This window comes from Pinus tabuliformis, chromosome 8 (genome assembly GCF_031772625.1).
Source record: "Pinus tabuliformis cultivar Carrire ecotype Pingquan chromosome 8, CPIR1, whole genome shotgun sequence".
Classification (NCBI taxonomy): domain Eukaryota; kingdom Viridiplantae; phylum Streptophyta; class Pinopsida; order Pinales; family Pinaceae; genus Pinus; species Pinus tabuliformis.
The window spans coordinates 426233334-426258187 of record NC_142294.1 but is presented as its reverse complement, the minus strand read 5'-3'; the positions used below and the strand labels follow the sequence as shown (position 1 = coordinate 426258187).

Genomic DNA, 24854 nt, shown 5'->3' with positions numbered 1-24854 from the left:
AGCCTAATGCAATTAGATATGGCTATATGAAGATACATGGATCCCAATGCAGGTACATAGATCATGAGGCACTATGCACATACCTCAAGGCATAATACACATTTCCCAATGCATAGCTCCAAACTTATAATAACATATCCAACTTGAACTAGTTGTTAAAAGTTGACTATGCAAGATATATTAACACAAATAACTTAGCCGATGTTACGAATTTACTGAAAGAACTAATTAAGGGGCACAACCTTTCTTCTATTACATGTGTCTTTGGGCTAGGGCATATGGTATTTCCCAAGTCCTCCATGTTAAAGTAGGTGGATGTTGTTAGCTTATGAAAGGGGATATAAGGGTAACATATTTATTTAACTTCCAATGTGATATATGATGTTGAGGGTTTAAGTCTGATTCAAGTTTCAACTAGTCAATTAGACTGTGGCTAGGAGTCTTCATTTAGTGGCTTAAATTATTCCCAAACCACTTTTACATCAGACTCGACTAAAACAATAGAACTCACCTAATAATCCAATAATAAATTTCACCCTAGCTTTAGGGGTTTAAGCTGGAGGGAAAAAACTCCCCTGATTAGCTGTGTCGGAAAGCACAGGTAATTAGCGAGGTTAAAAAACCTCCTAGGATGGAATTCGTCATCAAATTATAGGCTTACCTAGGTTGTTACATAGACTCAAGGTTTACTAAGATCATTTACAATATATAACTTGCAAAATGGGATGACCATGACACATGGACTGCTGCTATGTGATCCAATCCTTGTTGAAAAAGTTGGTACTTTCGCTTCCCTGGAACTTTGACAATTTGAGTGCAATAGGAGAACGCTACTGCTCTCTGGAAAACCGAACTGCCCAAGGAAATCGATCTCAAGTGTGTTCCTCCATCTACCCATCGACTTCTTCATATAACCTCCAGTTGGGACTCCAACTACCAAGATAAAAACTTAATCAATGGCTGAGATCATTTCCTTTTCGATATGTGCGAGTTTCTAGAAAAATCTTACCTTCCTCAATTAATTGTTGTTAATTAATCATTTTCCCTAAGTTAGACTTAGGAATTTTTTTCCAAACTTATTTAAGGCATTTCGAGGTGGATTTTCCTGAAACCTTTTCTGGGTTCTGGAGTCCTAGTGTTTCTTAGCCTCTTTAACAATTGTTGAGACAAGAACACCATCCAATGCTACAAAAACTCAAACTAATGACTGTAATTCTTAGTGAAGGCACTAGGAAGGAGAATGGAGGATTCGATAAGCAATTAAGATTGATAGTCCTTGAGGATAAATAATCCAAGATAGGAAGTTGACCGACAATCTTTGAGAATTGGATTGGTAGCCAAGACAAGAGTGGTCAAAGAGGATTGATATTCTTTGAGGATTGAGAATCCAAGATAAGAAGAGTCCTAGAAGGACATACCTAGTGAACATTCGGATGGGGAATGTACCTTAAGAGGTAGTGTGGTGTCTCACGTAAAGCCTCCCAGCGTTATGCTCTAATATAAATAGAGCTTGTCAAGTTGACAATGCTGGTTATGATGATGATGCTTAAAGATGGCTTACCAATCCGACTCTTCTTATAAGACTCTTCAGTTTGAGAAAATCCTTGTACCGATGGTACAATTATGAATATCTCTCTAGTTAAGAGGGAGCGTTGGAAAATGTAAGTAGTTTCGGTCTTCATAATTGTCATTGTAATCATGTCATTATGTATATCTTATGTTACAAGCAAAAGAAGAAAGAAAAATATTATTTTAAGCATGGGTTTCATGTTCTATTTGTATTGGTCATATAGGTCAAGCATGCATTTGATGCTCCTAGGGTTTGTCTAATCAAAATAATATTTTTCTTGAGTCAAAAGAGTCTTTATCATTTGTATAAGACCCTATTGGGCAAGTTGTAACATGTAAAAGATATTATTTTAAGTCTAGAAAGTCTAAATCAGCCTCCAAGAACAAGTCGGTCCTACCAGTAAGAAGTCATCCTAGAAAGGGCTATTCGACCCCATGAATCGCATATATATAGAAGGAGATTTGACTCATTTTGCACATGCAACAATTGAAGTTCGATTTGCAATAGAACAAGAAGGAAAACAAGAATGAAGACAAGAAGAAAAATCCTAGTGAAGGAAAGAGGCTGAAATCTTAACTTTTCTGCTCACACGTGCGAGGATTAGGGTTTCTGTTCTGCTGCAGGGGGCCAAGAGTTGTAGGCCGATGTTTTTGAAATCACTACAGGTCCGAAGTTCTGAATTTGGGGGTCGAAATCTGAGTTTGGAGCAAGTTTGAATAAGGTTTGACTCTTGTTGACTAGAGTTGACTTTGACTTCTTGGAAGAGTTTTGAAGGAGGGCTAACTTGGTGTTTGGAAGGGGTCTTGGTCAAAGTATTTGGGTCTTGGAATTCTCATTTGATCTGATTCTATAAGAAGAGGAGATTTTTTTTGGGTTTTCCCCTTGGAGGGGTTTTGCCCTAGCTTGGAGCCTATATTTTGTGTCCATTGTCTTTTATGATTTATGCTCTTGATAACTGTTTGATGAAAATAATCTAATAAAAGAAGATAACATAAATTCAAAAGCTTTTATCAAGGATAAGGAGAATTGTTTAAATAGCTGCCCAACTAGATTCTCCAACACGACCCACTCCAAGATTCATCTAGTCTTTGATGTGTCTTGTCTAAAGACAGTTGTAGGATCGAAGTGCAAGGTGTGAACTAGTTTACTAGAACATGATGAAAAAGTATTGGATATTAGAGAGCATCACTTGTGCTATTGCAAAGTCTGAGAATTACCAATCTAGTGAAAGGTATGCGTTCAAAGATATCACATTGGAACCATAGTTTTAAAAAACGGCCGTTTCGAAACCGAAACGGCCGAGTTGATCCGAGTTGGAGGCAGCTGTTATGACTCGGCCTATGAAACGGCTCGGTTGGCCGAGTCAGCCATGACTCGGCCAACTTGGCCGTTTCCGTATTGACTCGGCCGAGTCATAACAGCGGCCCGTAACCACATAAAAAACAATGATTTCTAATTTTTTCAATGATTTTTTTGGGTGAACGTTGATTGGTTTGGACTCCAAGCTGTTGTGTGAATAAGTTAAATGTAATTTGGGGTCCATTTCCCCCTCCCAAACCCTATTTAACACACTCAAGTGCTCTCATTCTCTCACAGCAATCTTGTGCATTTGAGAGTTGGTGAGCAGTTCTTGAGCTTGTTTTTGGAGCAGCAGTGAGGAGTCTTGGAGGAGCATTGTAGCTGGAGTGGGGAGCTTCTTGGGCAGCCATTTGGAGCAGCATGGAGGAGCTGATTCTTGGAGCAAGCTTGAGGAGGCAGTTTGTGCCTGGAGGTATTTTTTTCACCTCTATAAATCTGTTTTTGCTTAGTAAATTTTAGGTGCATATTTAGAAAGCTTAGAGAGTGTTTTTTGTCCAAGAAATGAACATTAAATCAATGTTTGTTTTTTTTGTTTTTTTGTTTTTTTTTTGTTTTTTGTTTTTTCTTTTTAATTTCATTTTCAGATTGTTTGCTTTCATTTCCTAGTCAAAAAATGGCACCTAGAGCAAGAGATCCTGCTTGGGCATATGTTGAAATGGTTGATAGTCAATTGCACTGCAAATTTTGCCATAGGAAAATTAAGGAAGGTCCTGGGGGCATTAATAGACTGAAACGACACTTGGCAGCTAAGTTGCACGAAATGGGGAAACGGGTACGAGTTTCCGAAACGGGAAGCGATAGGAAACGCGACCTCCCCAAATTTTGGAAACGGGAAAGCGCGAATATATATATATATATCTATATATATATATATATATATATATATATATATATATATATATATATATATGTGCAATCATAAAGCATAAATGATACATTATAATTTATTACACTTAAACATTAAGATTTAATTTACATCACATTTACTCATGAATGATCACATAATGAAAATAAAAATATCGGAATATCCAAAAGCAACCTTTATTATATATCCAAATCTCAAAATCAGCCTTTATTTATATTAATATATGAGGCTGCAAGTACAATAAAGACTATAAGGCTGCAAGAGAGAGATCCAAATCAGGGTTTTCTGCATCCACATCCCATTCTTTAGAAGGACCATTGTTGTATTGGGAGTCTCCTCCTACATAGTCAAATGACCTTAGTGCTCTTGATTAAATATACGTTTCATACCCTAGTACCCTACATGATCTTGATTATTGGGAGTTTCCCGTGCATAGAGGGCTTGGTTCTCTTGATTAAATACAAGTTCCATACCCTAGTACATGATAAAATCCAATGGAAACATTGCAATCCCTCCAATCCTGAAATCCTGAAAAACAAATAAGTCTGCTGGATTTTGAGTGAGATCTAAAATTCTACTTTCTCCATATGAAATCCAATGAGGGCGAAACCACTCTCAAACATCCTGATTCATTTCATGGTAATGTTAAAAATTTAAGTAAAAGGATGAAAATGAAAAATAAAGGAGAATATCACTTTTACTTTAAGAATTTAACATTACCATGAACTGCATATCAACACTAAGGCAAAAATTCACTTTTATAACTTTAGACATGCATCTAGAAGCAACAAGAAGTCACTAACATACCCTAAAAGTACATTAAAAAAAAATAATTAAAAAAAACACAAGTTAATGAGGAAACGTGGGTCGTATGGCCCTGAAACGCGTTTCCGGCCATACTGGCCACGTTTCCGTTTCGGGAAACGTGGCAATACGGCCGGAAACGCGTTTCACGGCCGTACCAAACGCGTTTCGTACCCGTTTCCGTACGGAAACGGACCTCTATACCACGTTTCCTGCAACATAGCTTGGCAGGGATTAGAGGCCAAATTACCCCATGTACCTCACCAGAAATTGGGGAGATTAGGAAGAATTTGTTGGCTAGCTTTGAGAAATTTAAAGAAGATAAGGCTAGGCAAAAAGACATACAGGCTGAAATTGGGAGGAAGAGGGAGATACAAAAAATGATGGCTACCAACCTTCATTATGATTTTGAGGGTTCTTCCTCTATCCCTCAAACTGATACATCCAACCCTTTCCGATATGATCCTCCCTCTTTTGGTTCTGTTCAAGATAAGGGAAAGGGTAGAATGACAAAGGGTGATGTGACTATCAAAAGTTATTTCACTCCCTCCTCTCCATCAGATGCACATGGTCCTGAAGTTAGTAAAAGTCAAATGCAACCCACTTTAGATGACCACTAGAAGAAAGAATTGAGGGAGACTGCTTGTGAGTACATAGCTAGATGGTGGTATGATGCTGATATCCCCTTTAATGCTGCTCGTTCACCATATTATGAGCCTATGTTTGATGCCATACATGCTGCTGGAAAAGGCTTCAAAGGCCCTACTATGCATGAGCTAAGGGGGTATCGTTTGCAGAGAGAAATTGAATCCATTAATGAGTATTTGAAAGAGTTCAAGGACTCATGGGCAAGAACAGGATGTACCATCATGTCAGATGGATGGACTGATCAAAGAAACCGCACCATCATAAACTTTCTTGTCTTCTGCCCACGGGGAACCATGTTTTTAAAATCAGTTGATGCATTTGATAAGGTAAAACTTAAAATATGGGCAATTGTTGTTTCAGTTATTGGATCAGGTTGCTGAGGAGGTGGGGGTGGCTAATGTTGTTCAAGTCATCACAGATAATGCCTCTAACTATGTTCTTGCTGGTAAAATGTTAGAGGAAAAACACAAGACCATATTTTGGACCCCATGTGCTGCACATTGCATAGACCTCATGCTTGAAGATATTGGAAAAATAGACTAGGTCAAAAACACTATAGATCATGCCAAAAGCATCACAAAATTTATCGACAATCATACATTGATTTTGAGCCTCATGAGGAAACACACTGGGGGCAAGGATATTATTAGGCTTGCCATCACTAGATTTGCTACACATTTTTTGACATTGCAATCTATGCTTTCCTAACATAGAAACTTGCAAAAGATGTTTTCTAGTGATGAATGGAATCAAAGCAATTGGTCTAAGAAACCGGAAGGCAAAGAACTGAAAAGGAAAGTCTATGAAGAAACTTTTTGGAGAAAGGCAACAGAGATTGTGAAGCTTGCTGAGCCACTAGTTAAGGTGTTGCGGTTGGTGGATGGGGAAATGTTGGCTATGGGCTTCATTTATGAGGCTATGGATCAAGCAAAGGAGCAAATAAAGACAGTAAACAAGGATAGAGTGGCAAAGCATGGGCCCATTTGGGCAATCATTGATGAAAGATGGAACATTCAACTCCATCGCCCTATACATGCAGCTGGGTATTTTTTGAACCCACGATATCATTATAAAGCTAAGGAGTCAGGAGCTTTGAGGGGGGAGGTCAGAGATGGACTCATTGATTGCATTGATCGCATGATCCGATTGGAGTCTGATCAGCTGGAGATACACCGACAAGCCAATACCTTCAGCAATGCATCAGGTACCTTTGGGAAGAATCTAGCAAAGATTGCAAGAGAATCAGATGACCCAGGTAAACAAAAATTTCAATTTTCAAATTCTTAATAGTTTTACTTTTTTTTTTAAAGTTTGTTAAATCGTTTATAATTTGAAAGTTAGATATAATTTGTAATTTTGTTGAGCTAACTCATTACACTCCTATGTTTTTTGCAGCACAATGGTGGGAGGCCTTTGGTGGCCATTGTCCTGAATTGCAAAGGTTTGCAATTCGTATTTTGAGTCAAACTTGCAGTGCATCTGGGTGTGAGCGCAATTGGTCTGTCTTTGAGAGGATTCACACAAAGAAGAGAAACCGTTTGGATCAAAAACGGTTAAATGATCTTGTTTATGTCCAATACAACCTCCGGCTCAGACGAAACCATTTGCTGAACAAAAGACCTGATTCAGATCCCATTGTGTTGGAAGACATTGATCCAACATCATATTGGGTAGTGGAGAGTTGTCCAACAGAGTTTGATCCTGATGAGGATCTTGATTTAGATTTAGATATTGAGACATCAATTGAACTTGAACAAGCTGTTATGGTTTAGTTGAATGCAGATCCCAATCCACCAGCCTCAGTCTCACAGCTAGCAAGGACTCCAGTTGTAGATGCTTCCTCTGCTCAGCCACGACAGAAGCGCAGCCGCATATCTACTCTATCTCAGCTTGCATCTGCTGCAGTTGCACATCCTGCTAGTGGTACTGGTACCACTTCTACAGTTGCAGTTGGAGATGATGATGATGATGAGGAGCCATGGGGCCCCCTGTTTGACTTTGATGATGATGATCCAGAGATTGATCGACATGATCTTGGCTCCTCTGGCAGTAGCTACTAGCCAGTAGTACTAGTATTGGAGTCTGGTCACCGTCACGGTTTACTTTTGTTGTAGAGGCCATTTCTAGCCTCCTTGGTTATGTGTATTTTGTTTTGAGTCTTTGATCATGTATGACAGTTGACTATGTATTGCCATTGGGTACCATTTTGATATAATGGATTGGTTCATGAGCCTACTTTGATCATATGTTGTCTTTCATCTATATTATAATGTTGTGTGTTTGGAAACATGAATGAAAATCTTTAAAATTATGTTTAAAATCTTTAAAATTATGTTTTTTTTTATAAAAAATAAATAAATATTTAATGTTTTTTTTACAATGACCGAGTCACTGAAATCGAGCCGGCCGAGTCATTACCGTTTCGGAGTCGGAGTCGGACTCGGCCGAGTCGGAGTCGGAGTTTTAAAACTATGATTGGAACCAATAGTGATTTTGTAGCAATTTACTCATCTTCAGCCTTGCAGAAAATGAGTCAGAAGGGGAAGGGTATGTTAGGGTCCTATTGCAATGCTCCTACTTCAGGCTCCCTAGGAGTTAGTCAATTGATGTATGCAGCCATCCTCTTTGAATCAGGCCCATTAGATAATAGTGGATAGTTATTTATTGTAAAAGGGTACACTTTCTAAGGCCCACTAGGTAGTTGGTACCCATTTATGATGGGACCACAAGTACTTAGGGTTTTGCTACTAAGAATCTATTTAAAGAGTATAGGAGGTTATGGAATGCTTTGTATTATAGTGTTATATTTGTAGCTTTGCTTAGTGAAATTTCATCCCACTTTAAGAGGCAATTGAATGTTTCTTTATGCCTACAGCTTTGGATTATCATTCCTCTGACATTCCAAAAAAGGAAGGGGGAGCCTCTTTCAAGGAAGACATGGTCGCCAATGGTACTGACCTGGTTGCTCAACTATACATTCCCCAAAGAAGAGGTCACCCTATCAGGAAAAGGGACCACAACTTCCTTGAAGGAATTTACCCAAGGTGTGGGGCTCACTGCTATGTGAGTTTTGTCCAACTGAATGGAAGATGAGACTTTCTTTCATTCCTTGGACTTTACTTGCCAATCACTTCTACCATCTCACCCTAAATTTGGCCATTGGCTTCTCAGACAGTGCTCTGACTCTGTCTACTATCATCACATCCACCAGGGACAACATCTTGAATTGATTGCAAGATAGGACCTCTAGTGCCCCCAGAAGACTGTTGATCCACAGCCCCAATAGCTTCATCACCTGCACATTGAGAGGGCTCATTCGTGGTCTGACCCTTGGTTGTTTGTCCCGAACATAATGACAAACCAACCTCCATAACTATAGGCATTATTGAAGAAGCTGCACCTGTATCCTTGTGGGCATTTGGAGAAGGCTTATGATGGTGAGTCATGGATGAGGTGATCCCATGGCTGATAGGCAAAGCGAGCATTTGGAAGATTAAGGTACTCAACCTCATATTGGCAAACACTTTGTAAAGTCATAACAGATATAATTGAAGTGAATTCTTTTCAGATCCACTTCCATGCAGATTGTTGGGCTGGCTTGAAAGAAATTATACAGTGTACACAGTATAAGCATCTATCTTTCAGAATTAAAATCTTAATTTTGTTTTCATTTGGATGGTTGGCATATATTCTATAATTGGAAACTTGTATCCTGTGATGGATTATATTTCGTAGTACTGTGCCAGGTATGCAAATTAATGATTTTGCCCTAAAAATTATGGCCAACGCAAACATGCCAACATTTAACATTTTTTGTTGTTGTTTGTTTGAGGTTTACATGTGCATATAAAAAATATTACTGTCATGTCAAAAGCTCATTACCTTTGCTTTACAAAAGCAACTTCAAATATAAAAAAGTACACCTATGAAGTTTGAAATATTTTTTGTTTGCACAGTGATCGATTGAAACATTTTTTAGTTATGTTCAATTTCGGTTGTGCTGTAGAGCGGAGTCCACTTTCGTGTACTGTTGGAAATTCCATTGGAGACAAATGGCATACAATCAATTTCACTTAACCATTATGACTTGTAAGGATAATTTTTAGTTAAGTGAAGTTAACTGATATTTTCAATTCATAATCTTAGATGGACATTGTTTTGAAATGTTTCATATGCTTGAAATTAGTGTCATATAACTGTTTTGATTTTCTCTTTTTAAGGTTGTTTCTAATTTTTGTGATGTGAAATTAATATCTCAAATATGTATTTTTGTATTGTGATTATATTAGAGGAAAAGCGTGGTTGTTTTTCCTCATTGCATAAAGATTGCCAATGATTTATGACAACTCGTTCCTTGGTTTATTTTATTACTACATCTGACATTTGTATTAAGTAAGTTTAATTGTTTCTAGATATAAAAAGAAAATGGGTTAAAAATTTGATCAGTTCTAGACCTATTATGTTGCAATATTTTTCATATTGATTTCTCTCCAGGTCTTTAACATAAATGATTTGTATCTGGGTTGCTCTGATGCTTTTGTTTTCTTTGAACAGAACAAAAGATGCATTGAATGCAAGGACCATACTCCTTACGTTTTTACCCTATTGCCATTTCGTGTCAGCCTTTGTGAGAGGTTTGCTCTATCTCGGCCTTTTGTAGATTTGCACAACTTTCAAATCTACACATGTAATATTTATCTCTGGGCACATGCAATATTTATATTTTTGTCATTAGAAAAGTGTCTTATATTATGTTGGAATATATTATATAACCTACATATGGTGTGAAAGATGGAGAGTGCAGAGACTCTCCCCCGTATCCCAATAGATTAGTGCGTTATACTGTTATAGACTAACAAAAGTGGGCCATATTTTTAGCCATTACCTGACTGTAAACTGGCATGTTGAAAGAAATGATTTTTTTGATGCCTATTAAATAAGCTATCCTTAAATTCAAGAGATCTACAGTAGTAAAAATGGACAAAAAAGTATACATATAAAAATGCTAGGTTTCTATCTCTTTCCATCATAAAAGGAACAAAACACTTATGTGGTTAGGGCCTTGACTGGCTTTCAAGCTCTTCTCACTTTCTACTTTCATGCTTCATCTTTTTCCATGATAAATATTTTTCTCCTCATCACTTCTACTATAATGGTGGAGATTTGCACTTAATATTGGATAGATGTTGGGTCATTAGGTCCTTATCCTAAACGGAAAGAGATCTCTCATTGGTCTTAGTTCCAGCATTTGCTAGATTGTATGCAACTCTATTTACAACTCTTCTTACATTGTAGAAGTGAGCCTTCTCAAAGGTTGGGAAATGTGGCTTCAATTTATTGCTAGGATTGTTGAACCTGGGCCATTCCTCAGAGGGTATTCTTACTCTGCATTGGTAGATTTGCAGTGTTGATAATGACAGAGATAGCATCTCCTCCCTTCTACTTCAGGTGCAGATTCAGCTTTCATCTCTTATCCTCCTCTTGCATGATTATGTATTCATCTCTAGTCCTTGTTACCCACCAAAATGTAGTTAACCCATAGGAAAACACTTCTCCTTCTTGGACTTCCAGCCAGCCAGCACCCCTGTATGATCAGCATAACATGCTGCCAGGATCCTCTACTTCTTGCTCTGGTCAGATCTCTCTCTCTCTCTCATATTTGACATTCCTTCTTGAAGTAAGCAGGGTCATCCATCGGCAGTTACTTTAACCATTTTGCAAATATGATTTCACTTAATGCTATGGGCATCCTAATACAGATCAAGGGGCAAACTAGATGATTGACTGATTTTTGACTGTTTGTTCCCTCACTTCACCTGGGTGGTTAGTCTTTGTCTCTAGTCTAGTGGGACCGCCTTTGAGGTCTTAGGGTTGTTGGAAATACTGAGAGTGGTGTGAATTAATATTTCACTTCAATTAGTTAATTTTAATCTTCAGAGCATTATTAGCATCAGATCAAAAATATAAATGAACAATGTGTTGATTTTGTAACTATGGCCAGTCTTCAAAATGTACTTTTGGTCACTTGATGTAATTATATTTATCATTGTAAAGCATATTTTATAAATGCTTGAGTCAAAGAAAATTTGCCTTGAGTCAAAGTCCCATTGCGACTTTTAAAAGATGTAAATTTGAATTTTTGAAATGTAATTTTTGCCTCCAAAAAGTGACAAGTCGACTTCCCTCCAAGTCAAGTAGGCCCTGGCCAAGAGATGCATCTATTCACACTAGAGAGACTACTATATAGAGGTAGCTCGAGCTCCTCATTTGGCAGATTCACATTCCTCACTCAAGATAGCTTCTGGGCAAGGGAAGGACAAAGAAAGTCAAAGAAAGAATGCTGAGTTTCTCTCTCTCCTCTCTCATCAACTCGCATGTGTGAAAAAAGTCTCTCTGTGTGATTCACATTTTTCTGGGGCAGCAGCTTCAAGGGGGCGATTTTTTTTTGGGTTTCTGGGCAACTTTAGGGGTCGAAATTTTCGGTTACTAGACAGTTGCTGGGAGGCCGAAATTTCTGGATCAAGTAGGTAGAACGAAGTGCAGGATCAATTTGGGTGATTTGACTTGGAGGAGAAGACCAAGTTTGACCATAGGTCTAGATGTGTCTCTTATTGAACAAGGAGAATTTCTCTTTTGAAAAGGTTGTTGGGTTTTTCCCTGTGGTGGGTTTTCCTAGGGTAATTCTTGTCTCTCTTTTGTGCATTGTGATCTCCACTGTTCTACTATTGAATTTTTGTAGTATAATTGCTGAATGATATATTGAAATTGTTAGAAAATGTAAAGTGGCAACAATTATAACTTATTTTCTTCAACCTTGATACTTGCTTGTGAAACTTAGTTATCTTCTTTATGTTCTTTAGTTAGATCTTTTCATCAAACAATATCAAGAAACAATAACAACAAAAGAGGACATAGATATAGGCTCTTAGCTAGGGCAAAACCCCTCCAAGGGGAAAACCCGAAAACTCTTCTCTTCTTAGAATCTGCTTCAAATGAGATACAGTGACCCAATCCCTAGACCAAGTCCTTCTCTCAGTACCAAGTCAACCCTTCCTCAAGACCTTCCCTCAAACTGCTTCTTTCTTGCAACTTCGACCTGCCTGCAACTGCCCAACTACTTGACCCAACAACTTCCTCCTCTAGCAATATTGTCCCAACAACTGCTGCAAAAACCCTAATCTATCTTCCTTTTGAGACCTTCCTGGAGCAAAACAACTCTCCCCAAGGTCAACAAGGTCAAGAGAAGGATTTCTCTCTATCGAGCAACTTGTTCCTGCAATTCTGCTCCCTAGCAACAACTTCGCTTCCCAACAATTCAGACCTGCGACTTTGGCCTCTTTCTGGTTGCAAAAACCCTAACTTCTTTCCACGTGTGAGAGAGATAGATCCCAAAAACAAGAAATTTCATCCTCCTAGCTTCTCCTAGACTTTTGCTCTCCTTTTCTCATCTTCCCATTGACAGATCGAACTCTTTCCTTGATAGATTGAACTTGTGAGTGAGTGTGCACAAATGAGGTCAAATTGCTTCCTTTTATAGCCTTCTCAAGGGGTCGAATCCCCTCCTTTAGGCCAACTTGAGGATCCTAGGGCTGACTTGTACTCTTGGAGATTCCATGGCTTTTTAGGCTAAAAAATAATTCTTTTTACAATTACAGATTGCCCGGAAGGGTCTAATAAACATGATGTTGACTCCTTTGACTCATGACAATAAATCCTAAGACCTAACAAACCCTAGAAGCATGAAGAACATGCTTTTACCTAAAATACCATCAATAATGAGCATGAAACCCATGCTTTGATAATAATAATTTTTCTTTTTTTTTCTTGTTTGTTACATAAGATACATATTGAAATGAGTACAACAATTATGAAGACCGAAACTAGTTACATTTCTCAACACTCCCTCTTAACTAGGGAGGTATTCATAATTGTACAACCAATACAACATCACATCTCAAACTGAAGAGTTCTCAAGAAGAGTCAGATTGATAAGCCATACTGTAAGCATCATTATTATGACCAGCACTATCCCTAAGGCCTAACTGGACAAGCTCTTCTTTAATTCAAGAGCATTATGTTAGGAGGTTTTATGTGTGATATCACACTACCTCTCTAAGGTACATACCCCATCTGGATGTCCACAAGGTATGTCCTTTTAGGACTATTCTTATCTTGGATCTCCATACCTGAGTCCTCAAAGAATATCGGTCCTCTTCGACCACTCTTCTCTTGGATTCTTGTCCCATCCTCAAAGAGTGTTGGTCCTCGGGACTACTACCTCTCTTGGATTCAAATCCTCAAGGAGTATCGGTCCCCTTTCCTTTCTTGGATGGTCTATCCTCAAGGAAACCACAAATGCTTATCCAATCCTCCGTCATTCTCTCTTCATCACCTGAAGAGGAGAATGCACATGTGATATCAAATATCACTCCCTCTCAAATCGAGAGGACATCCCTATTCTCCCTTAATCTTGAGAATAGATCCTTTCTCCTTATTCAAGGAGACTCCTTTTGCTCCCTCTCAAAACCAGAGGAGATTTCGGACTTCCTTCCAATAATGGAAGCCAACACCACAAGCCTTATAGCTTGTCTTCATCAAAGTATCAACTACCAATTTTCCATAGCTACATGGCTCCCTCTTTTCTTCGCATCTCTGCTTCTTTTTGAGGTATCATGGAATCATCTCCACTCTTCGTTCTTGTGACAGGATCTGGGTCATCTTTCTTGCTCATCACTTTCCATTTTTGACATGAAGGCATTGTATTAAGCCTTCCCAAACTTCTATCTGATCATGGCTTCCTCATGAAAGTGATATTCCTTGACCTTTAGGTTATCTTCTCCCCCTGCTACCTTCCAAGATGAACACATCTTGACTTCATAGCTGCCAAGTGCCAGATATTGAGCTTCCCTCAATCCTTTTCATCCATACAATTGACTTTGCCTCAACTGTCATCATGTATTCCTGCACCATTCTACCAGGTAGCAATAATATGTTAACTAGATAACCAAACCAAAATGAAGTAGACTTACCTCACCATGGTCACGTTCTCGTTCCATCAACATCCTCATCTACCATCTCTAATTGATCTTTCCTTCTGGTAGTAGAGTGCCCAAGGATTGAACTTCATTACCAAGTTACAACTTTTCTTCGAAAGATTATACTAGATGTTAATAAATATCAAATACATATTCTAGTGAAAGTTCTAATCTTGTATACATTCTTAAGTAAGTGAAGTTCTATTTTTTTTTTTCCAACGTCATAAATACTTAAACATATCTTTCTAACCAACCTTGTTTCACAAGATTCTCATACACATGAATCTTATCCAAGGTTTTTCTTTACAACATGCATTCCCATGCTTTCATCCAATCATCTAGCTATCCATATATTTCAAAAAAGTTTTTATCCTGACCCATAGCAATCCTTCATCCCTTTTTACCAGCATGTTTCCACATTACATAGAATACATACTACTCTTGTCATGATGCTCGTCATAAGGACTTTCCAAGATGATGGTCCTTTTCGGATCATAATGATCCATTCCAGCAAGATGACAACTTCTAACATAATGCTAGATAATATCTGGATGGACATTGTGCAAAATGGTCTATTCTATTCTAGATGATCTCTATTAAGTAACATAATTATATAAGTTCAAGACACGCTGCTATCATATGCTTCTATCCTATGATGCTTATGCAAAACATATCATCCAAAAGAAAAACATTCATAAAGAACCTAGAAGTTAGTGAACCTTTTTTAGTAATAAAGATCCTTCACTTCTTCCTTCTTCGCCTTTTTCACAGTTTCTCCCACTACTTCGGCCACATGAGCTTCACTCCTATCCTCCTTCTTATTGTTCTATTGATTTGGACAATCCTTCTTTGTTAAAATTGGCAACTAGGGCCAAAATCCATGTGGGTCATCTTATTTATGGCAACTGATATTTTTCCTATATTCCTCTCGTCGAGAGGTGTAGGATTGATCTAACGATCATCCCATTCCAACAAATATTTATAATTACTTGACAAATTGTCAAGGTCGGCCAGCAGCTAAATGTGTGGCACACATGTTCAACATCTCATATAAATACAAGATAGGTGGAGGCATTATTTCACCATCTCATCTCACTCATTCTTCTCTCTCTCCTTAGCATTGAGTTAACAAGGAGCAGCCAACGTGGGAGAAGAAGGACGCAACAAGGAGGCAAGGAAGATGTAGTTTTGGAGGACACAGAAGTAGCAGGTCATCTCTTTGACCAACATTGACCAGCGTGGGCAATTCAGGGCTGCAGTTTTGGTGTGGCTGCCTATCCTAGGCAGGCCGCAAATTTTGGCACAAAAATCGAGGCATTCTGACCTACGGTTTGACTAGGGTTGACTGCCCTAGTTTGGGGCAACAGAATGGTTACAGTTGACTGCTGTTTGACTGTGTTTTTGGGGCTATTTGAGGGCTGCTTCTTCTTGCTGTTGGAAGACTAGATGACCGGGAAATTGACCAAATATATTGAAGGTCAATTTCACCTTGTTTGACCAGATTTGACTTTGCTGGTTAGGGTTTACTGCTGCTGTCATAAAATTACAGATTTCTGAATTTGTACTATTTCTCTCTGCTGAACTATTGAAGATTAAAGAAGAATTGATCAAAGGGTTTCCCCGCATGGGGTTTGTCCCTGGCTAGCCACCACATCTTGTGTCTTTTGTCTTGGCTTGTTTTTTGTTGATCTATTAATGTTCTATGTGCACTTTACTTTATGTTTATGTGATTGCTAAACAATGGCTAATAAGAAGAATTGAAGTAAACTGCTCTAAGCATAGAACATACCATAAATTAACACTCTTATAATGTCCAAATTCTTGACACTTGAAGTGTTGCACCTTAGACATATGGTATTCCTTGATTAACAATCCTTTCTAGTGTCTTTCCGGTTTCCTTCCTTGCTCACCTTAGCTCTGATACCATGTTAGAAAATGTAAAGTGGTAGCAGTTATAACTTATTTTCTTCAACCTTGATACTTGCTTGTGAAACTTGGTTATCTTCTTTATGTTCTATAGTTAGATCTTTTCATCAAACAATATCAAGAAATAGTAACAACAAAAGAGGACATAGATATAGGTTCTCATCCAGGGCAAAACCCCTCCAAGGAGAAAACCCAAAAACTCTTCTCCTCTTAGAATTTGCTTCAAATGAGATACAATGACCCAATCCCTAAACCAAGTCCTTTTACCATGTCCAAGTCAGCCATTCCTTAAGACCTTCCCTCAAATTGCTTCTTTCTTGCAACTTCAATCTGCTAGCAACTTCCCAACTACTTGACCCAACAACTTCGTCCCATCAACTGCTGCAGAAACTGTAATATATCTTCCTTTTGAGACGTTCCTAGAGAAAAACAACTCTCTCCAAGGTGAACAAGGTCAAGAGAAGGATTTCACTCTAACCAACAACTTGTTCATGCAATTCTTCTCCCAACAACAACTTCGCTCCTAAGCAATTCAGATATGCAACTTCGGCCAACCCTAGCTTCTTTGCACATGTGAGACACATAGAGCCCATAAACAATAAATTTCGTCCTCCCAACTTTTCATAGATTTTCACTCCTTTTCTCGGCTTCCCTGATACAGATCAAACTCTTTCCTTGATAGATCAAACTTGTGAGTGAGTGTGCCCAAATGAGGTCGAATTGCTTCCTTTTATAGCCTTGAGGATCCTAGGGCCAACTTGTACTCTTGGAGATTCTAGTTCTTTCTAGACTAAACAATAATTCTTTTTACAATTACAAACTGCCCATGACTCCTTTGACTCGTGAGAATAAATCCTAAGACCTAACAAACCCTAAAAGCGCAAAGAACATACTTTTACCTAAAAGACCATCAATAATGAGCACGAAACCCATGCTTTGATAATAATAATGTTTCTTTTCTTTTTCTTGTTTGTTACATAGGATACATATTGAAACGAGTACAACAATTATGGAGACTGTGTGAAAATTTCAAAACTGAAATCCTATTGCAGCAACTGGGAATTATTCTTCTAATTGTTAATTAATTTTAACAATTTATTTGCTACGATAAATACTGAAGAAATCACACTACAACCTTCACAAATAAAATATTACGGAAATAATAGCACTGGACACTGAGAAAATACTAGCACACACAATAAAATTGACATCGTTATTTTTTGGCAATTGTCCTCGGAAAAACCCAATGCGGGAAAACTGGTGCAACAACTGAGGGTTTTTATTATTATGCAACAGTGAAAATCCGAGTACAATCTGGATGCACAAATTGGCAATCCACTACAGGAGAAATTGGCCGCAAAAATTAGTGAGACAAATTTTGTCTCACCCAGCATTGATCCAGCTCCAACACTGGCTCTGAATGGGCTCCACGAAACCCCTGCGTCAGCCTCTACGTCAAGCTTGCACAACCACTGGTACGCTCTGCCTAGAACTGCAACTGATCAAGCCGTCTGCCCAATCCAACCTCTGAGAATGACTCGCTGGTCCCTTTCGAAAATCTTCTTGGCCTGCAGCAACTGAATCGACCCTTTATCTGGCCAAATCGAACTGCTGCCTCTGAAGCTTCTGCGTTGCCTTTGCGCAACCTCATTGAGGAAACTTGGCCCTCCTGTAGCTGACTCTCCAGATCTAGAAAATCTCCTCCCGACTCACTGTCCCTTCCCCTCACTCACTTTGTCGATCTCTGGCTCTTCGACAATTGACTGCTGCTACTCTGGAAATCGATTTGCCAAGGAAATCAAACTTTTGGTGTTCCGGTGTATCTTCTCCAAGTGCCCATCGACTTCCTCTTGTAATCCACTATTGGAGCACCAAAAAACAAGATTAAAACTTAATAAATGGCTAGGATAATCTTGGAGCCGATCCGTGTGAGTTTCTAGATGATTTGCACCTTGACTTAATTAATTTTGATTAATTAACCATATTCCCCAAGTTTAGACTTAGGAAATATTTAAAAATTGGTTAATAATCTAATTAAGCCTTCTCTAGGTGGAATTTATAGAAACGATTTATGGGTTTTGGAGATCTCACGTATTCTAGCCTCTCAACCAAATTTCGTGGCTAGAACACATTCGATGCTACAAAAACTAACACTCCCACTTAGTGAGGACTGTGTTCTCTCTCTAGTGCTGCACATCCTCTCACAACACCTTGTCTTTGTATCACCTCTGTCACACTGCTGATGTTTGGCTGCTGTTGCCCACCAACTACTGTGTAACTCTGATGCGACATCTGTGCTGCTGCTGTTGACACTGCAATATTGCTGCCAACACTGCATTTGCACTGCAACTCCCTCTCATCTGTTGTTGTTGAAACTGCAAATACTGCAACTGAAAAGTATCCAAAATACTAAACCAATTGTCTTCAATATGATGCATCTGTCTCCTGAGTCTCTAACTGCTACTAGCATCTACACTATCATTGAAGAATTTGCGCTGCTACTAAACCTGCAATGAGCCACCTACTCTGCTGTCAACACTACATTGTGCTCCTCATCATCTAACTGCTACTATTTTGCAACTGTCACTCTAGTACTGACTGTATCAACTGCCATTGATCCATCTTGCTACTGAATACTATGGACCCTCGTAGCTAGCTAATGATCCATGAGGTGGAAATATCAAGGATCCTGACCAACCTCTGTAGCTCTCTGGGGCTACAACTCCAAGTCACCCCAACTCACCCTTGGAGGTATGGCTGGCTGCCAACATCGTGAAGTCTTCCTCCAACTTGGAGGACAAATTGTCGATCTTAGTTGACGCTGCCTATTGGTCTTGCTTCTCCGACTTGTCCTTCTTCCTGAGAGGACACTGTGTGTTGTAGTGACCGAGCTCACCACATCTGAAGCACTTGACCTTTTACAAGTCCTTACTTCTCTGTGCCCCCTGCCCCTGACTGGGACCCTTTGATGCGAGGGCCACATTCTCCTCCTCCTTCACCACCTTCAGTCCGCTGCTACTACTGCCATTGATAGAGCTCTTTAACAGAGCTCACCTCAACTCCTGTTGCAAATCGGTCCGCATCCTGTTCCAATCTGGTAGCTTGTCTCTGCCCAATATACATTGGAGAAAAACATGCCACTCCTCAGAGACACTATTTAGTGCCAATCTCACTATCTCTGTTGGTTGAGACACTACTCCAACAACTGCAAGTTATTCTCGAACCTCTTGAATCTTGGTGAGGAAGGGATCTATGCCTTCCCCTTTCTGCATCCTGATGCATCTCAACTTTTCTTCTAGGAACATCTTCTGCTGCTTGGAAGTGCCCTGATATAGCATGTAGAGAGTATCCCACATCTCTTTGGTTGTATCCTTGTCAGTTATGTGTGAGACAATATGGTTTCAAACTCCTTCCAAGATCAACTGCTTCACCTACACCATCTCCTTTTTGTATTCCTTTAGTTGATCCGCATCTTGGGAATTGCCACAACAGTGTCTATGTAGAGCTTCAGGCCATATTCATCCAACAGGAAGGACATCCTGGCCTTCCAAATGAATAGGTGGAGAAGCCATCAAACTTATCTTGGTCTCTAAGCCATGTTGTGACCATCTCAAGATTTGTCGAAAACCCCCTCTTTCCTTCTGCTTAGCTGCAGCTCTGCTACTCACACTCCCTTTTGGAATGCGCAGGTCTGCTAGTTGCTACTGTTAATCTGCCTGGAAAATTCGAACTTCTGAGACTAGAAGTTCCCTAAGAGAAATTTTCCCTTTGCTGTGTGTGCTTTTCTCTTCCACCCGATGCTGATTCTGCTACTGCAAACTGCAACAAAACCCTTTGCGTCCAACCAGAAATCTGCTTAGTGAAAAATCTGAGCTGCAGCTGCTCCCTCTGATGGCTGGAATCACTCTCCTAGGCAATTTGATTTTTCTACCAACCTGCAACTAAAAATCAAACCCTTGCCCCAAAAACTCGGCCTGCCTGCCAAGGAACTGTGCTGCCTCAAGAATTTCGGCCCGCTGCTCCCTCTGAGCAGCGAAATCCTCTTCTCCTCTTTTGAACTTCCCAGCTGATCACTCGCACTCTAATACCATGTGAAAATTTCAAAATTGAATGTCTATTGCAACAACTAGAAATTATTCTTCTAATTGTTAATTAATGTTAACAATTTATTTGCTACGACAAATACTGAATAAATCACACTGCAACCTTCACAAATAAAATACTTGGGAAATAATAGCACTGGAAACTGAGAAAATATTAGCGCACACAATAAAATTGACACCGTTATTTTTGGACAATTGTCCCCGAAAAAACCTAATGCGGGAAAGCCGGTGCAATAGTGAAAATCTGAGTACAATCTGGATGCACAAACTGGCAATCCACTATAGGAGAAACTGGCCGCAAAAATTAGCGAGACAAATTTTGTCTCTCCGGACACTCATCTTGCTCCAAAACTGGCTCTGAATGGGCTCGATGAAACCCCTGCGTCAACCTCTGCATCAAGCCTGCAAACCACTGGAACGCTCTGCCTGGTCGTCTGCCGTATCCAGCCTCTAAGAATGATTCGCTGGTCCTTTCTAGAAATATTCCCGGCCTATAGCAACTGAATCGACCCTTTGTCTAGCCAAATCGAAGTGCTGCCTCTGAAGCTTCAGTGTTGGCTTTGCGTAGCCTCACCGAGGGAACTCGACCTTCCTGTAGCTGACTCTCCAGATCTGGAAAATCTCCTCCGGACTCACTGTCCCTGCCCCTCACTCACAGTTCCTATCTCTGGCTCTCCGACAACTGACTGTTGCTACTCTGGAAATCGATTTGCCAAGGAAATCGAACTTCTGGTGTTCTGGTGTATCTTCTCCAAGTGCCCATCGACTTCCTCTTATAATCCACTGTTGGAGCACCAACGACCAAGATTAAAACTTAATCAATGGCTAGGATCATCTTGGAGTCGATTCGTGTGAGTTTCTAGATGATTCACACATTGACTTAATTAATTCTAATTAATTAACCATATTCCCTAAGTTTAGACTTAGGAAATATTTAAAAATTGTTTAATAATCTAATTAAGCCATCTCTAGGTGGAATTTTCAAAAACGATTTCTGGGTTTTGGAGATCTCATGTATTCTAGCCTCTCCACCAAATTTCGTGGCTAGAACACATCTGATGCTACAAAAATTAGCAGACCGAAATTAGTTACATTTCTTAACAGAAATAAGATAAAAGATCTACATCAAAAGCTATTATCAAAATTTCAAAAATATTGCGCTAACCCTAATTGCACTAGAAAATCAACATGGTATCAGAACTTTGGTGACGAAAGGAAGGTATATTGAGATCACTTTTGCAGAAACCCTAGAGAGAGCATCTTACTAAAGTCCTTGTATATTGGCTCATATGGCTTCCTCCATGAAATCTGAAAACAAGCTAGAGGAAGCATCAAACTTTAGAGCCTAGAAGATCAAAATAGATCTTATACTTGTCAAGAACAAAGTAATGGATATTGTGACAAGAAAGACTACTGAACCATCTGATCCGGTTGGAAAGGAAAAGTTCAAGGAAGATGATATCACTGGTATGAGTTTAATAGTAGACTCCATTAGAGATCATCTCGTCCCCTACATTGCAAAGCATTACATCTCAAAGAAGATGTATGATGCCCTAGTAAATCTCTACACTATCAAGAATGTTGGTGAGTCCATGAGTTTGAAGATTGAACTCTGGAATACAAAGATGACTAATGACGACACTGTGGCTTGATACTTCGTAAGGATTCCGCAATTCAAAGATCAAATTTCAGCAATTAAAGAAACCATCTTTGATCAAAAGCTTGTGACTACAACACTCGGTGGTCTCCCTAGATCATGGGATGCTTTTGGAGCAGGGATAAGCAGTTGGAAAGAAGCTCCTTCATTTGAGCAATATTTGAGATCATGTGTTCAAGAAGAAGCAAGATTGATGTCTAGAGATCATCAAGTCAAAGAAGTTCAAGCCCTTGCAACTTGCTTCAAGAGCAAGGGAAAGAAGAAGTTTGGACCTGTTGTCGCCCAAAATGTACAGGTGAATGCAACACCGACTGAGGGCAGGGGCTGTCACTCTCATTCTTGCCCCTCTCCGTTCTAGCTGTCTCCCTAAGGCAAGCTTTGGGCGGTAGTCCCTATGAAATGTGTGGATGAAAGACTTGTCGGGAAATGACAAGCTCGGGAGACACAATTGAATATCCTAACAACTTGGTTAATGATGATTGACAAGTTTAATTATTAGCACGATTTAATTAGATTATTGAGAGACTAGTGCCTTATGGAGTCAATTTACTTGCACAATATAGATTAATTTCCAAGTTATCGGATGAATAATTGCTGCTAGGATGAAAACTATCCTATATGAGATGCGACACCTAGATCTATGTGATATGCAAGATCTTGGTAAATTTTAGATTAAATGCCTATCTAAGTGAGTCCTCTCTCTCAACTGTTTTGAAGTTAGTCTCAAGTGTAGGTTGTGGAGAGAAACCAAGGGGAAGAAAGCTATGGCTTTATTAACAATACCTCCCCTGGGGTTCTAACCACCCAAATGCCTTTGGTGCCGCAGGGACTGTGGCCTTGACGTCTGCAAGGTCATTGTGTTAACCACAAGTGAGGGTTTGAATTTTGCAAGCTGGGTGAGAAAGGTGGTCCTATCTTCTTCCAACCAAGCTTATGCTTGGAGGTATATTAATTAACACACTACTAGCCCTTTAGTGATATGCAAGATTATGAGTGATAATTTTAAGTGAGATTATTAATTACCTTTTAATTAATTTGACTTAAATTTACTTGAAATTAGATGTTCAATATAAGAGCATGAATCAAGTACTTAGAGTGAAATTACAAGAACAAATCTCACTAAAGCAATAGTGCCAATGAAACAAGATTTGCTAATTAAAGTGCCTCAAAACCAATGAAACAATGTGACAATGAGACAAGCAACCTCCAATTGATTAATAATACAAGTGCTTTTAAAATAATGACAATGACGAACAAGAAGCACCAATTCAATGTGTAAATTAGAAACCAAGTGAGACAGTGAGGAATGTAAAGTGATCTTATCAATTAGCAATCTTAATGTTGATGACAAGGAACAAGAACGATGCTATATCAATTTAGCAATTAGACACAATGTTCCTTAATAAACAAGAGCGTTAACCATTATTCAAGCTCCTCAACAAGATATGCAATTAGATTCTCTTCACAATGAGATTGATTTTATTAGAGCACAATTTCACTAGATGCTAGAAAACACTTATAAGCAAACCTTGAGATGCAAAATTATGCCAATGATGCAAAATGCAGAGAGTGACCAGCAAGACAATAATGATTAATTCATCCACTTACAGCAAAATCACCTATGTTACTTTGCCAAACCAAGCTTATTAAGACCTGAGGACTTTTTAGCAGTGTTGATAATATCGCCGAAATATCGGCGATATTCGGAAATATCGCGATATTTTCGGCGAGCCGAAATATCGCCGACAAAATATCGCGATATTTTCGGCGATATTTCATATCGCGATATTTCCGAAATATCGCCGATATTTCCGAAAATATCGCGCGATGATCGAAAATATCGCCCAGTGACTGTAAAATTTTTCCGCATGGCCTATAAAAATCCGATTTTGGTTTTTTTTCATATCATTTTCATTTTTTGTTGCTGGAGAAGGAAGGGGAGAGCTATGTGGTTGCTGCCAAGGAGGGTTTGAGCGTTCTAGGCCCTAGTATTGATATGGTATTCATGGTAATGTTAAATTCTTAAAGTAAAAGTGACATTCTCCTTAATCTTCATTTTCATCCTTTTACTTAAATTTTTAACATTACCATGAAATGACTCAGGATGTTTGAGAGTGGTTCCGGCCTCATTGGATTTCATATGGAGAAAGTAGAATTTTAGATTTCATTCAAAATGCAGCAGACTTATCAATTTTTTAGGATTTCAGGATTGGGAGATTGTAATGTTTCCAGGTGACACCACTTGCCTAGGCTACCCCTGCCACCAATAGAGGACGTGGTCTACCTCCTATAGCTCCTACTTCTAGTTCTTCAGCTTCTAGAGCATAGCAAACTACACTGCCAACTCCACCAGCACCAGCATCTACATCTAGAGGGAAAGGGAAAGCTGTCGCATTTTCTCGCAAGAGGGGCAGAAGGATTAGACTTTAGTTATTTTCTTATGTGCTTGTAAGTTGTACATGAACAATGAATATTGAATATTCAAGAATCAAGACCAAGCATATCACATTCTAATTTCTAAATAGTAAATTTTGATTCTATTTATTTTTTAAAGTGAACTATGAACTTTGAGAAGTAATTATATTTTAATTTGATTAGATAGGCTGCAACCTGCAATTTAATATGGATAAAAAACTATATTTCGGTATATATATATATATATATATAAAATGTGTCCCCCGTGTCTTGTTTCCAGGTCGTTGTGTTTCGTATTGAATACTCGTATTTACGTGTCCTCCGTGTCTCGTGTCCTCGTGTCATGTGACTTAGCTTAGACAATATTGATGTATTGTCTCCGTGGAGGGTGGAGTCTGAGGAGCCCCTCTTGGAGGAGTCACCTTCATGGTTAGAGCCAGTGGCAGATGATCCATTAGAGCAGGGGCAGCAA

At 39.0% G+C, this 24854-nt stretch overlaps 1 protein-coding gene across 1 annotated transcript in view; it reads left to right on the top strand.

Moving 5' to 3' along the window:
• Positions 1-24854, top strand: part of LOC149235874 (uncharacterized) — a 139419-nt gene that overhangs the window by 10420 nt on the left and 104145 nt on the right. Inside the window, exon 2 of the mRNA XM_089372258.1 lies at positions 9801-9880. Coding sequence (XP_089228384.1) covers positions 9801-9880 — 80 coding nt within the window. The remainder of the gene's footprint in view (positions 1-9800; positions 9881-24854) is intronic.